General features: G+C 38.8%; 1 protein-coding gene across 2 annotated transcripts in view; it reads left to right on the top strand.

The window, feature by feature from the left end:
* Positions 1–20423, top strand: part of alpha-Man-Ib (alpha-Mannosidase class I b) — a 130765-nt gene that overhangs the window by 13811 nt on the left and 96531 nt on the right. For both annotated transcript variants that reach the window (XM_067156076.2, XM_067156075.2), the window contains exons 2-5: positions 9006–9206; positions 9325–9490; positions 13490–13675; positions 15637–15785. In XM_067156076.2, the coding sequence (XP_067012177.1) occupies positions 9006–9206; positions 9325–9490; positions 13490–13675; positions 15637–15785 (702 nt within the window). The remainder of the gene's footprint in view (positions 1–9005; positions 9207–9324; positions 9491–13489; positions 13676–15636; positions 15786–20423) is intronic.

Raw genomic sequence — 20423 nt, 5'->3', positions numbered from 1 at the left:
GTGGTGGGGTTACTGATAATGCTCTTCAAATGGTGGCACCTCTGTGTACAGTATGTACTAATTCTTTCGGAAAAGTATTCTGTTTTCTTTTGTTTTTTCTTTTCACATAATTTTCTGTCCACTATGTCACACCGCCGCTTCATTAGCAGAACATCAGAAGGCTTTGATCTGCCACATTTTCCGACAAACCTACCTGAAAATATATAAAAATCTTCGAGAAAACACGTGCCAGTATTTTATGTAGCCCAATTTGATATTCCATATTTTAAACTCTGCACAGATGGTTACTAGCATACTGATGTAAGAGACAAAACAAATTGAGTTGACAACAGAGAAGGGAAAGTAGTAGTCAGAGCCCATGCATTCCTGTTGACATAACACAACAAACAATGTTTCTTTAATTTGGTTTAACAAAACAACATTTTGTTCCTTTCAGTTACAGTATTTTGATTAAGTGTTCTGGATGACCGATTCTTACATGTTCCCTATGGGAATCAACATCTGCTGTATATCATCTTACATGTTTGTCGTATTAAGCAAGGCCGAAACGCTTTTTCTTACAAGGAAAACATTGGTATTGCAGAATACCTGGCTCTATGGAGGAAGTGTTGCTGAAACTGATATTGCAATAAAAAGTTTGACTGTATCCCACAAATGAAGTATAATATTCAGGATTTGAGTGCAGTATGCGGGGTCATTTTTGAAGGCTTTATATACAAGAGATGCAGGGACCTCAGACAAAATGTGTATTGTGTGGGATAGTCTATTAAGCGGGCATGTATTATCGAGGTTTCACTGTATTAAGTAAATTTCCTTACGTTATATGAGGATCTATTGGTATTATTAAATGAATATTTTGTCACTGTTATTACTTTACTGATTGGAAATGGTGTGGTGGACAGTATTATCCGCAAAACTTTTAGTGATACTGTGTTTTACGGGGGTGAGGAGTAAGGAGGGAGCCACCCCGGTTCCAGTAATGTTGCCAACTGAATGGAAATGAAATCTGAATTGAATCGATAGTATGATCATTCGATATGACTTTTCTAAACCTTCATTATCTTAAGTCAGCAACTGTGTTGCACACGTATTATATAACATTATATAACATTTCTCGATGTGAATCTTGTTCACAGCATGAATCCTCAGAAACATCACTTTCAAAATCGTCACTGCTATCTGCAGTACTATTAATTACAATCTCGTCCATGGCTATTTCCATGACGCCGTTGTGCCTTCGGTATTCTTCTTCCGGTTCTTTCACCTTCCTGCAATACCCCTCCCAATCTGCAACAGACTCTGAATGGAATGCCTCAATGGTCAGTTGTCGTAAGTTAGCTGCTGATATGTTTGCCTAGTATTTTCCTCGTTCATGTTCAGTTCTAACCTATATTTTGGCTTTGCTGTGTTAACAACAACAGTACGTAAAGTGTTTTAATTATACTACCAGATGTCGCACGGCGATGCATAATCGATTCATAGTTTTTGTGTCAAAGTTTGCCAATGTGATCTCAAAGATAATCGAGGTCTACCGATTCAGCACTTTGGAGCCGAAGTATCACAAGGTTTTGCGGATAATACATAAATTTGTTTGGTATGATATGGTGTGATCCAGTTCTGGTGAAGCATTGCCACCTACTTCAATCCTTAGATTTCCTAAGACATGCTGAAGTAATACGCTAGTAATTGCCTTCACTGTCTATTTTACGGAGTGCAGTATTCCTCCTGGTCTGCTTTTAATGTTTTGATGATGTATTTCTCTTATATCCAGATCACCTTCCAGTATGTCCACAGAGCTGTACAATTCCTTCCTTGATTTGGGAAGAAAGTCTTTCAAAAATTTCAACTCTTTTAGTACGGATTAATTGGTTTGTTTTGTGGTCCAGGGCACACATAACATCCTACCTCAGTAGCAAGTCAGACTCGTTGGCTGAATGGTCGGCGTACTGACCTTTGGTTCAGAGGGTCCTGGGTTGGAATCCTGGCCGGGTTGGAGATTTTAATCTTCATTGGTTAATTCCATTGGCTCGGGGGCTAGGTGTTTGTGCTGTCCCCAACATCCCTGCAACTCACACATCACAATAACACTATCCTCCGCCACAATAACATGCAGTTACCTACACATGGCAGATGCCACCCACCCTCATTGGACGGTCTGCCTTAGAAGGGCTGCACCCGGCTAGAAATAGCCATAAGAAATTAATTACCTCAGTAGCAAAATTGAGGAGGGGTTAATACTACTTATGAAATCCAGATAACTTTTCTGGTAAGTCCTGGTTCAGGTGTGTGTATGTGCAAGCATATGTTGTTGGCTAGCATTTTCTAACATTTGTGGAACACTGCTCTTGCCATTCCAAGCCTCGCCTTGACATCTCGTTGACAGTAGGCATCTTCTGGTATTATTCTACCTAGGAATTTAAAAGAAGATACTTGTTGTGTGTCTCACCATGAATGGAAATTTTGACATATGTATTCCCTAGATTTGTGTACTGACATATTTTCCTACATTGATTTAAAAAGTAATTATGCTTGGTGGAAAATCTATTAATAAAACACTTATGTAATGTGCAGCGCTATTGATGCACAAACCTACATCCTTTGGAATACAGTATTACCCCTCTTTTACATGCTTCGAGGGTCTCAAGGGATACTAGTGTAAACAGGAGAAGTGTAAATAATGGGAAACAACTTTTATATGTAAAAAGGCTCTGGAAAAGGAAGCAAATGTTACACAAATGCATATTATTAATTCCTAGAGTATTTCAGTCTTAATCCTATTATTTGCCTCAGATAAAACAACCAGAATTTTGGATAATAATTAAAATGTCATTTTCAGAGGTTAAGAAACTGTTTTTGAGGTTTTGGGCGTTTTAGGTTAAAGTAAATGAAGACAGTATGTGTACAATGTTTAACAAAGTATTTAATAAACCCAAACTACTGTACAGATATAGAAAGAAAAAACTTTCTGTAATGCGTATACGATGCCCGCTTGATACTACGCTGCCTTTGCAATATTCTACTCCTCCACTGACGAGGAGAATGTACTAAGAGGTAGTTAAAATATATAATATATTCTTTTAATCTGGTTATCTTTCTTAAAATGGCTATGGAATTATCTGAGATGCAATACATTTCCTTTCTCTGGATGGAACATTTTAATTTTAATTATTACTCCTTATTTAAAACATGAACACACATTTTCTTCTGCAGTTATCACAGCATCATCCACCCGAAGAAAGTCTTGAGTAGTGTAGTGCAGTTTTGGCTGTAACATTCTCCGTATATCAGGAAGCTGTCCTCCAGACCTCCTAGGAGGCTAGGAGTCAGAATGAAGTGACTGTGGCCTTAATTAAGGTACAGCCCCCAGCGTTTGCCTAGTGTGAAAATGGAAAACCACAGAAAACCATCTTCAGGGCTGCCGACAGTGGGGCTCGAACCTACTATCTCCCAAATGCAATCTGATAGCTACGCGACCCAAGCCACACAGCCACTTGCTTGGTGATTGAGGTAGGATCAGCCATGGCCAGCCGTGGCAGTTGGCACAGACAATACAGACGCACGCTTGACAAAAAGGATTTTGAGCAACACAAGAAACTTAGGAACAGAGTTAAACAGATAATTAGAAACGCTAAATGCCACTACTTTCAGCAGTTAACAGCAAATAATAATTTAACCCAAACCTGGAAGAAGCTGTGATCCTTGTGTACATGAAAACCTATATAATTACTTTTTTTTTTTTTCAGCCTGAAGTAGGACCTGTTCCATTACTGGTTAACCCTACAAGATCCGCATTCTGGGGTCGATGACCTTAGATGTTAGGCCCCTTTAAACAATAAGCATTGATCCTCATGCTGTCCCGAGTGCAACCTGTTCTCTTTCTGCACCGTTAGTATAAATGATGTTAAACGTGTGTTGTAATCTATCACTTACCGGGTGAGTTGGCCGTGCGCGTAGACGCGCGCGGCTATGAGCTTGCATCCGGGAGATAGTAGGTTCGAATCCCACTATCGGCAGCCCTGAAGATGGTTTTCCGTGGTTTACCATTTTCACACCAGGCAAATGCTGGGGCTGTACCTTAATTAAGGCCACGGCCGCTTCCTTCCAACTCCTAGGCCTTTCCTATCCCATCGTCGCCATAAGACCTATCTGTGTCGGTGCGACGTAAAGCCCCTAGCAAAAGAAAAGAAAAAATATCACTTCTGATGTGACTGATAGGTAATGATGGTATTTCTACAAAATTAATTAAAAACATCATCGGCATTGTACTGCCAAAACTTACATATTCAACTACGTTCTGACCAGTAGAGTATTCCCTGGGTTGGAAAGAAGTACTAATAACGCCAATCCCAAATAATGCTACTTGGATTCTCCATCGAAGTACTGCCCAGTGTCCATTCTCCCACCCCTCTCAGAAGCATTTGAACATCTGATTCATGAACAAATCACTGAATACCTAACCCAGAATTCCCTCCTTGACCCTTTTCAGTCCACACACAGAGTATTATTGCAACAGCACTACTACGTGTTATAGACCAAATCATATTTGCGATAGACCAATGATATGTGACTGTAGCAACACTACTAAACTTAAGCAGTGCCTTTTGACAGCCCTGAGTTACTACTGCACAAACTCCTTGGTGTCAACTTTAATGTAACATCTCATCAAGTTTTTAACTCCTACCTCGCTGTCCGCTAGCAGTGAGTATCAATGGGAACAGTGTACTTAGGATAGCACAACATGGTGGACACATTGAAATATCTATGCAGATGATAGGCTATTCAGATTTATCATTACTCTTGTCTACCAGACCTATATACGTAGCCATTGACATTTTGATTTACGACGACTCTTTGACTATACTAAAAATAACAGTTTATAAAAAATCCCAACAAAACTTAAGACTATTTGGTACCAGAAGAAACCTTAACCCATTAAAAAGTACACATATGATAAATAATACTGTTGTGCCCTGTTGTATGTCAGTAAGAAACTTACGTGTTATTATGACTGAGACTCAAAATTGGACTGAACAAGTGGCACATACATGCCGTAAAATTCAACTACCCTTTATTTGGGAGATAGTGGGTTTGAACCCCACTGTCAGCAGCCCTGAAGTTGTTTCTTTGTGGTTTCCTATTTTCACACCAGGCAAATGCTGGCGCTGTACCTTAATTAAGTCTCTGGCCGCTTCCTTTCCACTCCTAGCCCTTTCCTACCCCATTGTTGCGAAGACTTATCTGCATTGGTGCGATATAAGCAAATTGTAAAAAAAATATACATATTCAAATATCCCTTTCTGTTTTCTTCTCAAATGCTACTCGACTGTGTTTCCAAAACATACTGAAATACAGCTGATACAATCTCTAATCTTACCTGTTCTTGGCTACTGCAACACTGTACTTGTGGACATATCTCAAGACAGTAATAAGATGCTCGAATGGAGTTTAAATACTTGTGTTAGATTTATATTTAAGCTGCAATATGAATCTCACATTTCACCGTATTATAGCGAGTTGTCATGGCTTTGTGTGCCATAAAAGGCAATCTCCTCATATTGTCCCTTCTGCATGGAGTTCTAAATTCATGTGTACCGAATTACCCTTAATAAAACTTCAGTTACCTCTCCTCATATCGTAACCATGATACACGATCTGGTTCCTCCTTAACTATGCCTCTCAGTCTTTCCAGGGCTTACAATTACTCCTTCGTAGTCGCTGCCACTAGGTTGTGGACTACCCTCCCTGTGGACATTAAAAGATTTGCATTCTCGTTGGAGATTTAAGATGTATTGCCGAAATCACTTGCTGACTGCTTCCAGCTAACTTGTATGATGAGTGAAGTACGAATGAGCATATTTTATTAAAAATTAGAAATGTATTGATTTAAAAGTTTTTCCTCTATTTCCTTCTTTTGTATTTATTGTTTTATAATTATCTTCATTTATATTGTGGCAGATATTAATGGCAGATTGTGCCGAAAACCTGCAGTCTAATATCTCGGAATTTGAGGTGCAATGAGTATGGTATGAAAATTAGTCTTTCGAAGACTAAATTGATGTCAGTAGGTAAGAAATTCAACAGACTTGAATGTTAGATTGGTGATACAAAGCTGGAACAGGTAGATCATTTTAAGTATTTACGTTGTGTGTTCTCCCAGGATGGTAATATAGTAATTGAGATTGATTGAAGGTGTAGTAAAGCTAGTGAGCTCGCAGTTGCGATCAACAGTATTCTGTAAGAAGGAAGCTCACGGACGAAACTATCTTTACATCAGTTTGTTTTCAGACCAACTTTGCTTTACGGGAGCGAAAGCTGGGTGGACTCAAAGCTCCCGGGCGAAACTATCTTTACATCAGTCTGTTTTCAGACCAACTTTGCTTTACGGGAGCGAAAGCTGGGTGGACTCAGGATATCTTATTCATAAGTTAGAAGTAACAGACATGAAAGTAATGAGAAGGATTGCTGGTACAAACAGGTGGGAACAATGGCAGGAGAGTACTCAGAATGAGGATATAAAGGCTAAGTTAGGAATGGACTCGATGGATGAAGCTGTACGCGTAAACCGGCTTCGGTGGTGGGGTCATGTGAGGCGAATGGAGGAGGATAGATTACCTAGGAGAATAATGGACTCTGTTATAGAGGGTAAGAGAAGTAGGGGGAGACCAAGACGACGATGGTTAGACTCACTTTCTAACAATTTAAAGATAATAGATATAGAACTAAATGAGGCCACAGCACTAGTTGCAAATAGAGTATTGTAGCGATGTTTAGTAAATTCACAGATGTTTGCAGACTGGATGTTAAAAGGCATAATGGTCTATAATGGTAATGTAGGCCCTATGTATGATATTGTCGTATTGTACATTCTATAATCATTTATATTATTAAATCTGCACATTAGTACTACTGTATTTAAATGTTCACATTTTTGTTTTGTAATTTCATATTATTTCTGTTACTTAACTGTATAATCTTAATGTTGTGGTTAGGTATAAGTAAGGGTCCTGAGCCCTAACTTCACCACGAATAAAGATGACTTACTTACTCAGTTACTGAAAAAAGGAGTGGAGCTTCCCAGAGCCATCAGCATTGGCTCCCAACGTCACTATGAGCTGCAGTTTGCTGTGTTTTCCACTGTGGCATTTATCCCCTTTGAATTCCAAAGTCTTGCTGGGCAACACACTGAAACAGTTCAGTTTCATCTAGGTTAAACATGTTCTTAGGTTCCTATTTGTTGGTCAGCTCCTGCAATCTTTCACTGATGGTCCACTTTTCCACAGTTTCGTCACTATCTGCATTTGATTCCCACAAACAGTTTTATAGTTTGTTGCAAGTTTTCCTAAAATCTGTCGATCTAGCCATTAGATGGGCTGAAATTTCCAATGCCAAGAATGTTCGCCACTTTACACGCCTGATGGAAAATTCTAAGTTCCCATGGAGGGAATGAGATATTTAAAAGTACCCCATCGTAATTGTAATGCCTGTAGCTCTTGAAGTTTCAACCCAACATTTTACTATCTTTTCCAGTTCCTTGCATTTGTAATATGACATATATTCCCCTCTTTAGTTTTGTCCACATTCCAAAGCACTTGATGTTATGCTTCCTGTGTTTTTCACCATTGTGGTCAGCATGGATATGGAAATCACTCACATGCCAGTGAAGTACATGTTCTGCAGAATGAATCAACTTTTTCCAAGATTCAAACTTCTCTTCCATAGTGAATGTTTTCCTTTCCTTCTTTTTTCCATTATTAGCCAGAAAAGCAAATACCAACAATAAAACAATAATAAAGAAGGATTAACATAAACAAACAAGAAGATGACAGCAAATGACTTGCCCATTTGGCTCTGATAACGAGGAAAATCATAACAAATAACACACAAAAAATAGACAAATTAACAACAATAACTTGACTGCAGCAGCAAAAGCAGGCATCAAAATTTATCACAAAATATCAAACTAGGGCAAGACCAAATGCTGAATCACTTGATGAATTCACTACTGTACACCAGTGTAACGCCTCAAAGAATTACATGCGGTTAAGCATTGTTGCATACCTAGCCCCGGGGGAAAAGCAGAAGTTCTGTGCAAAGAGTTAGACCATAGTTGTTTGGTTTGGTCATCATGCTGTGGTTAGTTGGAGTGTTTTTTATTAGTTGCGACGCCATTTACTTCGATTTTTCCTCCCTTCTCCAACAGCCTGACGTGGTGTAAATGGTGGCGAGCATAAAATATCACAGATGTAAATTGGACAATTTTAATATGTTGTGAACATAGAAAATCTGAGGTGTCCAACAAAAAAAAAAATGTTGTAAATGAGGAGAAATCTAACATGGGGTACTGAAAGTGGCATAATACTTTGAATTCACTGTACATGTTAAAATATCCCATCACCAAATTCAAATCAGCTTTCTTGGTATTAGTATGCGTAGCTCATCAGAGGTCCTTTTGGCCTCCTTTTATGAGGGTGCTGCTATGGATAATATGAACCACCAATTCATCTCTTGCTTTTCATCCATCCCTAAAGAAAAAAAAATTGTTCAAAAGGATGTAGGGTTGTTCATCAATAAGTAATTTGTGTGTCTTTAATAATTTTTGTAAAGTAATTCCACATGCATTGCTATTTGGACACATGTGTACATGATCATTTTTTATGCAAAATTGTCCATACTCTTACCTCTTGATATATTTCCTATTTCTCCTGAAATACCCTGTGTATGCACTTGTTTGTTCTTTTCCATTACTTAAATTAGTATTTAAATGTTAACTCCTTGGTCAGAAAGACTAAAGTGGCAATGTGTTTCTTTCCATGCAGCTTCTTGGTGTCTGGGTTGACTGTAAAATTAAGTACAGTGTGATTTTATGTGAGGGTAATAGCCAGTGAAGGCTTCCTATCTGCCACCGATTACTTGTCCAGGAGGAGAAATTAATGCTTTACTGTGCCTCATTGAATAACCGATGGCTGCAATAAAAAATGTATAAAAATATTTCTTTTCTTTTTCAGAGATGGAACCAATTGTCCAGGTTCCAGCGTAGTTTACTGTATATGCTATTATTAGGTATAATCTTAGCCATAATCTACTTCCGACCAAGTCAAAAACAACCCCCTTTGCCTCAAGCAGATTCAGTAAAGGGCGAAGATGACGTTGAGAATGAACTTCCAGCTGTTCTTCACTCAGCTGCTCCATCTCCATCCCCCAGCAAGGTAGCCTTTACTGCCATTAATAATAACTATTTAGATATATAACAGAGACAGAATGTGACCACTTTTATATACATACATCTATGTTCCTTTTGAAAAGCTTCCCTATTAATATGTTTAGCCATCAGACACTGAAAAAGACTTACCAAAAGTTGACGGATCAAAAGACTTGCCTGCTCAGGCTGAAGAACCAATTATTCAGAAGAAAAACAGTAAAGAACAGGTGGAGGAGAATAACGATGTGGAGCAGATCCGATCTCCGCCGCAGGAAGGAGTTAAATTCCCAGGTGAGTGTAATCAGAAGTTTCTTAATGTGTTAAACATGTCCTTGTATCAGAAGTAGCTATCTTATTGTCAGATTGGTGTGGGTTGTAGATAAATAATGTTTTACTGCGCACAAATATGCATGAAGCAGTCGTCTGTAAAGAATTCCGTTATAGTTTCTACCCTCAAGTTACACTTAAGAACATGATATTGTTCACAGAGTTCACCACATTTTTTGCACCTACCTCTTGCCAAAAGTAATGGAAGCTCACCCTTTGACACAAACTGTGGTGAAACCCATGCACCGCAAGTCTAGTCATAAGCCTCCTCATGTCCAATTGCGGTTGATCATTGCATCGCACTGATAGAAGTCCTCCCATATGCTGTCCGTCTTTTGCTGGAGCTCGTGGAGAAGTTCCTTATATGCTGGAGTGGCTGGGAGCAGAAGCTTCAAGCGCAACTCTTCCACAAATAATAATTCCCTTGAGAACTGATATACTAGACATGGAGTGTACTTTGACAGGTATAGCACTTTCTTTAAATAGGACACTGTCACCTTCTCTGTACTATGTAATTGCCTCTTTCCAAGGTAAATCCGTACATTTCTAAGCCATAGGTTATTACTGGACTAACTATTAGATCGAATAACTCGATGGCAGATGTGAGCAACAGGTGGCTCACAAATTTATCACTAATCAATTTTGTGGCAGCGTTTAGACGGTCCTTTACATGTAAAGAGAACAAATTTTCTGGAGTTTGAAATGTGACTCCCAGGTAACTAAAATTTGCGACTTAAGTTGTTCACTGATTAGGAATGTTCCCCATTTTCCTCCTTTTCTGAAGGATTTAGATTAGAAGATACCTTGGAGAGCAGATCATATGTAGAAAATAAATAGTTTATACTGTAAATCTGCATTGTTTGTAATTACCGGGATGAGCCACACAACAACGCTAAGATCATTGCGCAACAAGAGTGGTGCATTGTCAGAAGAGAGTACATGTTCCAGGCTTCCTGCAGACACAGTTTTGGATGCATCACAGTGTGCGAGTGAAATAGCGTATCAACTGGAAACGTACTCCAAAGTTGAAGTACACGGGACATTAAGATTCTTGTGGGCAAAATGTCTAAATTGCACCGAGATTTGCCATGAAATTTTGGCGGTATATGGACCAAATGCAGTGTCGCTTCCAGCCATAGTGAAATGGTGCAAACAGTTTGACCAAGGCTGCACAGACATGGCATAGTTCAGTATATATTAAAAAAAAAAACAGTTACTGGAGCAGAAATAATTTGGGCTATGGGGGTTGTTGGAAAATCATATCTCATTCAGCCTGTTCTTCAGTGTTGGTATTATCACTGATCAGCAAATCTCAGTTGGTTGAGGGTACTGTCTTGATGAATAGACTGTGTGAAGTATTGGAAAGGAACAAACAAGTACCAAATGAAGTCGTATAAAGACAGGAAGATGAAAAGGAATACATTTATACAACTAGACTGTATGAGGTAGTATAGTTTCTCATTGAGTTCCCTGTCTGTTGATCTGAGAAGTTAACAGGAATATTATCAACATCTGAAGTTTTCCCTTTAGGCATTAATCACGTTGTTTGATTAAAGTTCCCTTGTGAGACATTTGACATTTACCTGAAAAATTAAATTAATTAAAACTCAGCTGTAGATGACCAACGGAGAGTTGGTTTATTGTACCTTCTAGTAGCCTAGGCTTAGACTGAAATGGAACATCGAAATTGACGAGCAGGCAGTGTTGGCGTCAAATTAAAATGCCTGCTCACTGTAGCTGAGGCCATATGGTGGCGATTATTATTATTATTATTATTATTATTATTATTATTATTATTATTATTATTATTATTGGACCCTCCGTGGCTCAGGCGGCAGCGCGTCGGCCTCTCACCGCTGGATACCGTGGTTCAAATCCCGGTCGCTCCATGTGAGATTTGTGCTGGACAAAGCGGAGGCGGGACAGGTTTTTCTCCGGGTACTCCGGTTTTCCCTGTCATCTTTCATTCCAGCAACACTCTCCATTCTCATTTCATAGCATCCATCAGTCATTAATAAATCACTTTGGGAGTGGCGACCCCATCGTACTAATAGCCTATACCTGCTTCATTCATTCCATCCCTGACCCGGTCAATGACTGGAAAACAGGTTGTAGGTTTTCATTTTCATTATTATTATTCTTTCTTGATTTGTTGTGCCCAACTAAGGAGCGTGTTTGAACTTACTACCACTTTTTTTGGTGGTTCTTCTTCTCTTCCCAATATCTCTTCATCCTCTTGCTGTGTTCCTTTTTACATTGTTCAGTCCATTCTGTATTCAGTTGGGTGGGCTTTATAGCAAATCTGTGTTTGTGAATTAAGGTTCTGAATTTTATTCTCTCTCAAATGGTTCTTTCATTATTGCCAATTTCATTTAGTTCTTCACTGATTTCCTTTAGCCAATTATTGGGATTGTTCATTATTATTATTATTATTATTATTATTATTATTATTATTATTATTATTATTATTAATCTGTCTATCCATCTAATGGCTAGTACACAGTATTATAAGTTACGGACGAATATAAAAGAAATATTCGAGAATAAAAAAAGAAGGAAAGAAAGAAACCAAATACACTAAACAATCAACCAAACTCGTGGAGAGTTCATAAATTGGAATCTAAATTGTTCAACCACTGAATAGTCTCATTAGTAGCACGCACAATACTCTCCAATGGCCCCAAGTATGATCTCCTCGCGCATTCAGTGGCGAATGCCGGATGGTCTGCTTTTCCTCACCACAGTCGCACTCAGGGAAGCAGCTCGATCCTGGCAACTAAAAAAGTGGAGTAGATTTGACATCATCATCATTATTATTATTATTATTATTATTATTATTATTATTTCTTCTTTCTTTTTCTTTCTTTCTTTCTTTCTTCGTTTCGGCCAACTAGGGACCATGTCAGTTCAACTGTCTCCTTTTTCGAGCTTCAACTGCCACCCAATGCTCCTGCATTCGTCTCTGGTGTTGTTCTTTTCTCTCTTGGGTCCACACCTTCCCTGTCTTCAGCTTCGGCTTTTCCTGGAAACCTTCGTATGTAAGGAATTTTTACCTTAAGCGGAACACGCTCCTGGATATCTTTAGGAGAAATTTCTGTTTCTCGTAGATCTTCCTCAACTTCTGTGAACCATGCCCCTTTGGTTTTCTTATGTTGAAAGTACTTTAATATCCGCTTAGATATCCTGCCTGGGTTCATTCATGTCGCGCTGCTATAAAAGGCAATCCTTCTTTTTCGAATCATGTCACTTATCTTCTCCACGTGCTTGTATAATTCGTGGTTGCGACGCCTTCTGTACTCGCCGTTTTCTTTGATGGGACCAAGGATTTTTCTCAAAATCTTCCTTTCTTTAGCCTTTAATTTTTCCATTAGACCTTTCTTGTTCATTAAAGAGTCTCTGCTACATACAGAGCCTTTGGTGGTCAAATAACAGTGCAGTAATGTCTAATTTTGGCGTTTAAGGATATCGATCTCTTATTGTAGATGTCTTTAGTTAGTTCGTAGGCCATTTCCATTTTATTAATGCGTGACACAAAGGCATCTTTCTCTGATAGGTTAGGCTCTATCCATTCACCGAGGTATTTAAAGTTTTCTGCCTGCTTAATTTTTCCTAGTCCGACCTCCAGTTCTCTTGGCGCTGATTTTATGTTTGTCATAAAGTGTCTCTTCTCAAAGGAGATTTGAAGCCCATCCTTCAATGCTTGAGTCTTCAGTTGTTAAGTTTTCTTCTGCCGTATCAATGGTGTCTGAAAAGATCACTAGATCATCTGCAAAGACTAGATAGTTAATTGTAGGTATACTCGTAGCCTAGCCTTGCCCCATTTTGTACCCCATTATTATTATTATTATTATTATTATTATTATTATTATTATTATTATTATTATTACTACTTTAAATGAACATTTAGTTTGTAATGGTCTTGAAAACGAGCCACTGCTTACTGGACATTATAATCATTTACAGGTCCTTCCAACGAGAGACAGTCGGCTGTCATTGCAGCGTTCAAACATGCCTGGAAAGGATACAAGAAATTTGCTTGGGGTCATGATCACCTGAGACCAATCACGGGTGGTTTCCACGACTGGTTCTCCCTTGGACTCACCATTGTCGATTCTCTGGACACTATGTACATTATGGGAATGAAAGAAGGTAACGTACTCAGGTACCATGTTTATCAAACAATGCAAGATATTGTCCATAATTGTTGATTTTAAATTTTGGGTAAGGTCAACATAACAGGAATTATATAACTCTGTAACATACCTGTAAAAAAAATTGCACACAGTTAAAGAATGAATGACATGTTTCGTTCTCTATGAACATCCTCAGATTCTGTCAAATCGCTTTAAATCATGGGCATATATGTGCAATATTGTTTGTTGAATAAACTAGCCTATGATTATGAATTGGTAATGAAATGGCGTATGGCTTTTTAGTGCCGGGAGTGTCCGAGGATATGTTCGGCTCGCCAGGTGGTCTTTCTATTTGATGCCCTTTGGAGACCTGCGCGTCGTGATGAGGATGAAATGATGATGAATACAACACATACACCCATCCCCCGTGCCAGAGAAATTAACCAACGATGGTTAAAATTTCCGACCCTGCCGGGAATCGAACCCGCTACCCCTGTGGCCAAAGGCCAGCACGCTAACCATTTAGCCATGGAGCCGGGCTATGAATTGGTGATGTGAACAGATGATGAATGCATTAGTCCTTTGCGGTCACTTTAATAATTTATGGAAAATTTTCTGTACCTAGCTCCTATCATCCATCAGCTTCAAGTAATTGTGTTTATGCTGAAGCTAGTTTCTTGGCCTTCTCCTTGGACTTAATAGCTAAGTAGGGGAAATTTTGCAGGCAATAACTCTGTTTCATGGAGAAGGCAGGGGAAATAGTGGTTGAGGGGAATGTTGCGCGTTGACTCTGTACATTGGAGAGGGGAGGGGAGTCCTGCTTCTTCATCTTAAAATATTTTTTTGTGTATTAGGGAGTAAATGTAAGTTTTAAGGATTGAATTTAATAGTATCTTGCAAGTGATAAATATTAACCTACTAAAAGTCTCGGTTGGGGAAGACACTGAATAAATTCAGAGAATTTGCTACGGATAAGAATATCTTAACTCACGTTCCAGATATTTAAGTCAAAGCAGCCCCTTGTAGGATTCATTACATGTTAATGCAAAATGTATGAAATTAGGCCTACGTTCTGTAGCAATAACTTTGTTCCATGTAGAGGGGAGGAGAAGTGGAGTGGTGAGGTGAATATTCTGGGCATTGACTCTGTTCATTGGAGAGGGGAATGGAAGTGTTGCTTTTCCATCTTACATATTTTTTGCATTAGCTAGTAATTGTAAGTAAATGATTTTGATGAAATAAAGTATAGAATTGAATTAAGAAATAACTTGCAACACCTTATTCTTATTGATAAATAATAACCTACTAAAATGTGTTGATTGGCAAGGACTCTGCGTAAATCATGAGAATATACTACAGATAAAGAATATCCTAACCTACAGTCCAGACATTTAAGTCAGAGTATCTTCCTGAGAGATTCAGTAATTGCTAAAGCAAAAAGTGAGTATGTTGTCAGAAAATTAATTTGATAGTGTGAAGAGGGGTGAATTTTTTAGAATGTGTGTAATCTTTGAGGTTGGATTGATTGGCCTTTTTTTTTTTTAAATTGTGATAGCTTTTTTTAATGTTCAAAGATTTGCTTCTATTTTTGTTATGTAGATCTTTTAGATTTGTGACAGTGTATGTGAAATATTGTGAGTTGTCGTGTACTTGTTCTTCAAAAGCTGAAAACCGATTGTATCTTATTGCATTTTTGTGTTCTTTGTATGTGGTGTGGAAATTACATTTTGTTTGGCCTGTATATGTGACGTTGCAGTTTGGTTCTTGACGAGCTCATAAATTCCTGACTCGGAGGAAAGGCCATATGATAGTGATAATCTACTTTGCATGTTTTTGTCTAAATCAAAACACTCTTTCTCTGTACTTGCTATCCCTGTATATGAGAGCTATTTTATGTTCTTGATGAAATTAATATTGTACGATTTTCAAGTAATAAACTTTGCCAGCAGAATAACTGACCAGTCGTTTACGTTTCAGAATTTACTGAAGCTCGTGAGTGGGTCGCGAACAACCTCCACTTCGATGTGAACAAAGATGTGAACCTGTTTGAAGTCACAATTCGAGTATTGGGTGGTCTACTGAGTGCGTATCACCTCTCGGGAGACAAGATGTTCCTCGACAAAGCAGTGAGTAACACTACTGTGGCATCTGTAATAGAGCATACAAGGTGTGTTCCATAAATAATGCGACCAAATTCATAAAAAATTATTTATTGAAGATATTCGTACAAATAATAAAAAAATCTTCAAAATAGCACCCTCTTGCATCGATACACTTCTGGAGGCGGTGTTTCCATGCCTGGGAGGCATCCTGGAAGGCCTTTTCCGGAATGTCCTTTAGAGCCGATGTAACATGCGCCTGGATTCTTTCAATCATGTCCCAATGTTTTCCTTTCATGACTCTTTTTAACCGAGGAAACAAAAAAAAGTCAGCGGAAGCCAGGTCATTACTGTAGGGAGGCCGGGGAACCACTGGGGTGTTGGTCCTGGCCAGGAAGTCGTTGACAATGAAGACGCTATGACTCGGCGCGTTGTCGTGATGAACTTTCCACGTGTCCTTGATGTCACTTCGGCAGCGCGAGACCGTCCTTTTCAGTCTTTTGAGCAATTCCAAGTAGAAAGCTGATTTCACTGTAGTCCCGGTAGGTACAAATTCGTGGTGGACAATGCCTCTGATGTCAAAGAAGACAATGAGCATAGTTTTGATCTTGGACTTGCTCGTGCATGCCTTCTTGGGACGGGGCGACGATGGGGCGTGCCACTCTGAACTCTGCCTTTTTGTCTCAGGGTCATACTCAAAAATCCGTCTCACCACCAGTGATAACTGAGTTTAAAAAAATTAGGATCATTTTCACACATTACCAACATTTCTCGGCACCAAAGCACTCTCATATCCTTTTGATCGTCGGTCAACACTTTTGGGACCAGTTTGGCACACACCTTTTTCATGTTCAAATCTTCGGTCACAATGCGGAAAACGGTTGTTTTTGTCATGTTTAGAGTTTGTGCTATCAATTGAAGGCTCAGCCGTCTGCCAGAGTTTAAACAATCGCGCACACGCGTCACATTTTCGTCAACTCGTGAGGTTGATGGCCGTCCACTGCGAGGTTCGTCAGTGATCTCTTCTCGGCCCTCCATGAACGACTTGTGCCATCAGAAAACTTGTGATTTGGACAAGCAATCAGTCCCAAGGGGCTGCTGAAGTAATGGAAACGTTTCGGTGGCGGACTTCCCAAGTTTAACGCAAAATTTGGTAGCGTACAGTTGCTCTACAGAACGATCCATTGTGCCGTGTTACATGAACTCAAAACGGGCTTGACGGAAACGCACGTCCTGACTCTCCGACACCTCGCTGCCGAATGAGACAAAGAGCGTTTGAAGCTAACACCCCACTCCACCTAGCCCAGCAGGTTAAAACACTCTGCGGAGTACAGTTGCGTCAGAAAAAAATTGGTCGCATTACTTATGGAATGCACGTTGTATGTGAAAGAGATGGTGGTTAGAGTGCATGAGATCAGGTAAGGGCACACCTAAAGAAAGTTTACAATGTATATTTCTCAATATTATACAGCCGGGCTGAATGGCTCAGACTGTTGAGGCACTGGTCTTCTGACCCCAACTTGGCAGGTTTGATCCTGGCTCAGTCCGGTGGTATGTGAAGGTGCTCAAATACCAGTACGTCCACCACAAACCAACACATTAGCATACCCAGAAATTTGCCGTAGGATCGGTCAAAACCAACAATTTACTAGTCGGGAACTGGATCCGGGCCTGTCCTAAAATAAAGTACGATTAATAAGGCAAACCCAAGACAGAAACGCATTAGTGTAAAGAGAAGTTCATTAAAATTATCTTTGGCTTTAGGCAAAACAAAAAAATAAATAAAGAGAACACATAAATTACAGGAAGCAACAAATGCATGAAATACAACTCCACTTGAGACAGCATGAAATATTTTTAAGGATATTTGGTTTTTATGGACATCTCTTTCATTATTAACTTGAATCCACTTTTTGTAATGTCACAGACATTGTCATAAGACTGTAGTACATGGTCAGGAGAATTGTTACCGGTATCAACTTATCACATACAGAAACTAGAATAATATGTTTTCCTTATTATTTCTCCTTCAAACAGGCCTGAAAACAAAATTAACCACACTTTTATATGAGGAAGGTGGAAAAGGTTACATATCAGTCTTGAATCGTAAGGAAGAAGTTTTACTTTTCCTGAGAGACTCCATGAATATGAGTGTCGAGAAAGGGGCACATATCCCAAAGATTGTAAACCAAGGAAAACAAGGAGAATATAGGGTAAGGTAATAAGACGTTGCCATGGCGACACATAAATAAACGCCATCTCTGAGAGCCAAACAAGAGTAACGGAGAAAAATCCCCCTCTTAAACACTACTGAAAATTGTTTTATTCACCTTGACCAATACTTCAACCCCAATTTCAACTTAAACAACATTTCTGAAAAATCCAACATCCTATTTGACTTCCTAATTCTTCTTCTCAAAAATTCTAAATTTCAAAACCTGAATTCAATTTTCCATGCCTTACAAAGTTCCTACCCACATTTTATACCTCCAGTAACCCACCCTCCTAACCCACCCTAAACTACCCCTTCTTCATCCCTATCTTATCCTTTCTCACCACCTCTCAACTTTAAACCCTTTTAATCTTTTCTTATCCACTAATCTTCTTTCTTTATTAATTTATCCTATTTTTCATTTCACCCATATAAAAAATTTTTTTTTAAAAAGCATTGCCACCTTCATTTTGGGCCCTCACTTTCAAATTTAAACTCGTGCCTTGCGTCCGCCAACTTTGACTACTTCAATCACGACCTGAATTTTTTTATATTCAAGAAATAGCGCACTGTACATACACGTTTTCATTTGTTTCCGGTATTGCGCTTTTTACCATTTTTTTCTATTCACTATTGTTTTTTCATGTCAACTGTTCTAAAAATCTTCAAGATCATAATTACGTATTCAATTACATTGAATCGTATTATATATATATTTTCGTGAACTAAGCAAATACTAGATCATTAATCTATCCTTCAATCTCCGTCAGCGTATAATCTACAGCACTTGACGTTGTAAACACCGCGCTGATCTTCTGAAGCTTGCAAGTTACTTCGGTTGAGCTGCTCGTCTTCGGCTTCTTCATGACTTTAGATCTTCTTATTTGGATTGTGTTGTGACTTTGTGCCTGACGATTTATGCAGTCTGGCTCATTTAACTGTTCTCTGCTTTTCGTGAACATTGTGAGAGAGTGCCAAACATTGCGTGTGCCGTGCTGATACTCGGAAGATTACGCATTACTTCTTTTAAGTGACTTACATTCCACTTCGACTAAATTTAACAGTGTCTACCCCCGTCATTTTTACATCGCCTCTTCAACTGATATTGTGTGGACTTGACCATTAACTTCTTTCTTAATTATGCATTGTTTTTTGAACTATAATCGGCTGATGATGGCCCAGACTGGGGTCGAAACCGGTACCATTTCCATTTTTAATTAAATAAGAATGTAATCTCCACATCTCTTATTTACTAGTATTGAATAGGTTGAACTACCATATTTATTATTTCAATTTAACTGTGATACTTTTCAATACGGAACAATGAAATTTTTATCTTTAAACCAATACGGAGCCAAAACATAATGTTACACTACCTTTGCAATCAGTTTAGCACCATGTGTACAGATGATAAAGGTATTGAAGGTATTGTAAACTTACTTTTGGCATGACCCTCGTATTTGTAGAAGGTGATCCTGAGTATGCAGTTTCGATGACTCTTAATGTGCTAAAATTTTGGTCTTATTCAAACTGACATATTCCACATTTACTCAAGTCAAATGTAACACAACAAAAAAATTACACTTTATCAGCGTTCATTATTTGTTGTAGCATTATGCAGCCTGCAAAACATAAATCTAGCAAAATAGATTTGGTCCGTACACCGAACTGACCTTGATGAGGTGGTTTGCCTCACCAGTTCACAACAAGTAATCTGTTGTTCATCATAATAATTTTTCTCACTCTGCATTTCCTGGATGTGGTTTGCATGCTCTCTCCATTTGTTATTCCTCTCTTAGAACTGTATCCTAGCTATGGATGTCTCATCTTTCACTTGGTCCAACCATTTCCTCCTAAGTCTTACAAGAAGTCTCTGTCCAGTAACCTCGTTTTGTAGTTGTGTTTCATGAATCTTCCTTCTTCCACATGTTTGATGTGTACACACCTTTGCAAATATTACAGTTTCCTTGAAGTTTTGGTTAACTCTGACTTATTCCCATATCTTCCCTCCGTCTTTCCTAGTTTCTTTTACCATTCTTATTAGAAATATGATTTCTGCAGCTGTCATATCCTCCAGTGGTTCTAACCTTAAGTTATTTAGGATTAAAATACGAATAGAGTTTATTTTGATCTTGAAAGCACCTGTTTGTTTCAGAGAAGATATCAAACTTAATGATAGAATTGATCTGATTTTTAAATGCAGTTGCTGAATTTGCATTCTGTTTTGTTGTTGCCTGAGATGATGTATGCAAGATACCACTGTTTTCACATGTAAACCTTCCGGCATTATATTCCCTTTCCAGTAAAACTTCCATACCGAGGATTCCATATGTTATCCGGGAGATAGTAGGTTCGAATCCCACTATCGGCAGCCCTGAAAATGGTTTTCCGTGGTTTCCCATTTTCACACCAGGCAAATGCTGGGGCTGTACCTTAATTAAGGCCACGGCCGC

This window comes from Anabrus simplex, chromosome 12, assembly GCF_040414725.1.
Source record: "Anabrus simplex isolate iqAnaSimp1 chromosome 12, ASM4041472v1, whole genome shotgun sequence".
NCBI lineage: Eukaryota > Metazoa > Arthropoda > Insecta > Orthoptera > Tettigoniidae > Anabrus > Anabrus simplex.
Note: the sequence above shows the minus strand (reverse complement) of the source record. Positions and strands in the feature narration are given on the sequence as shown.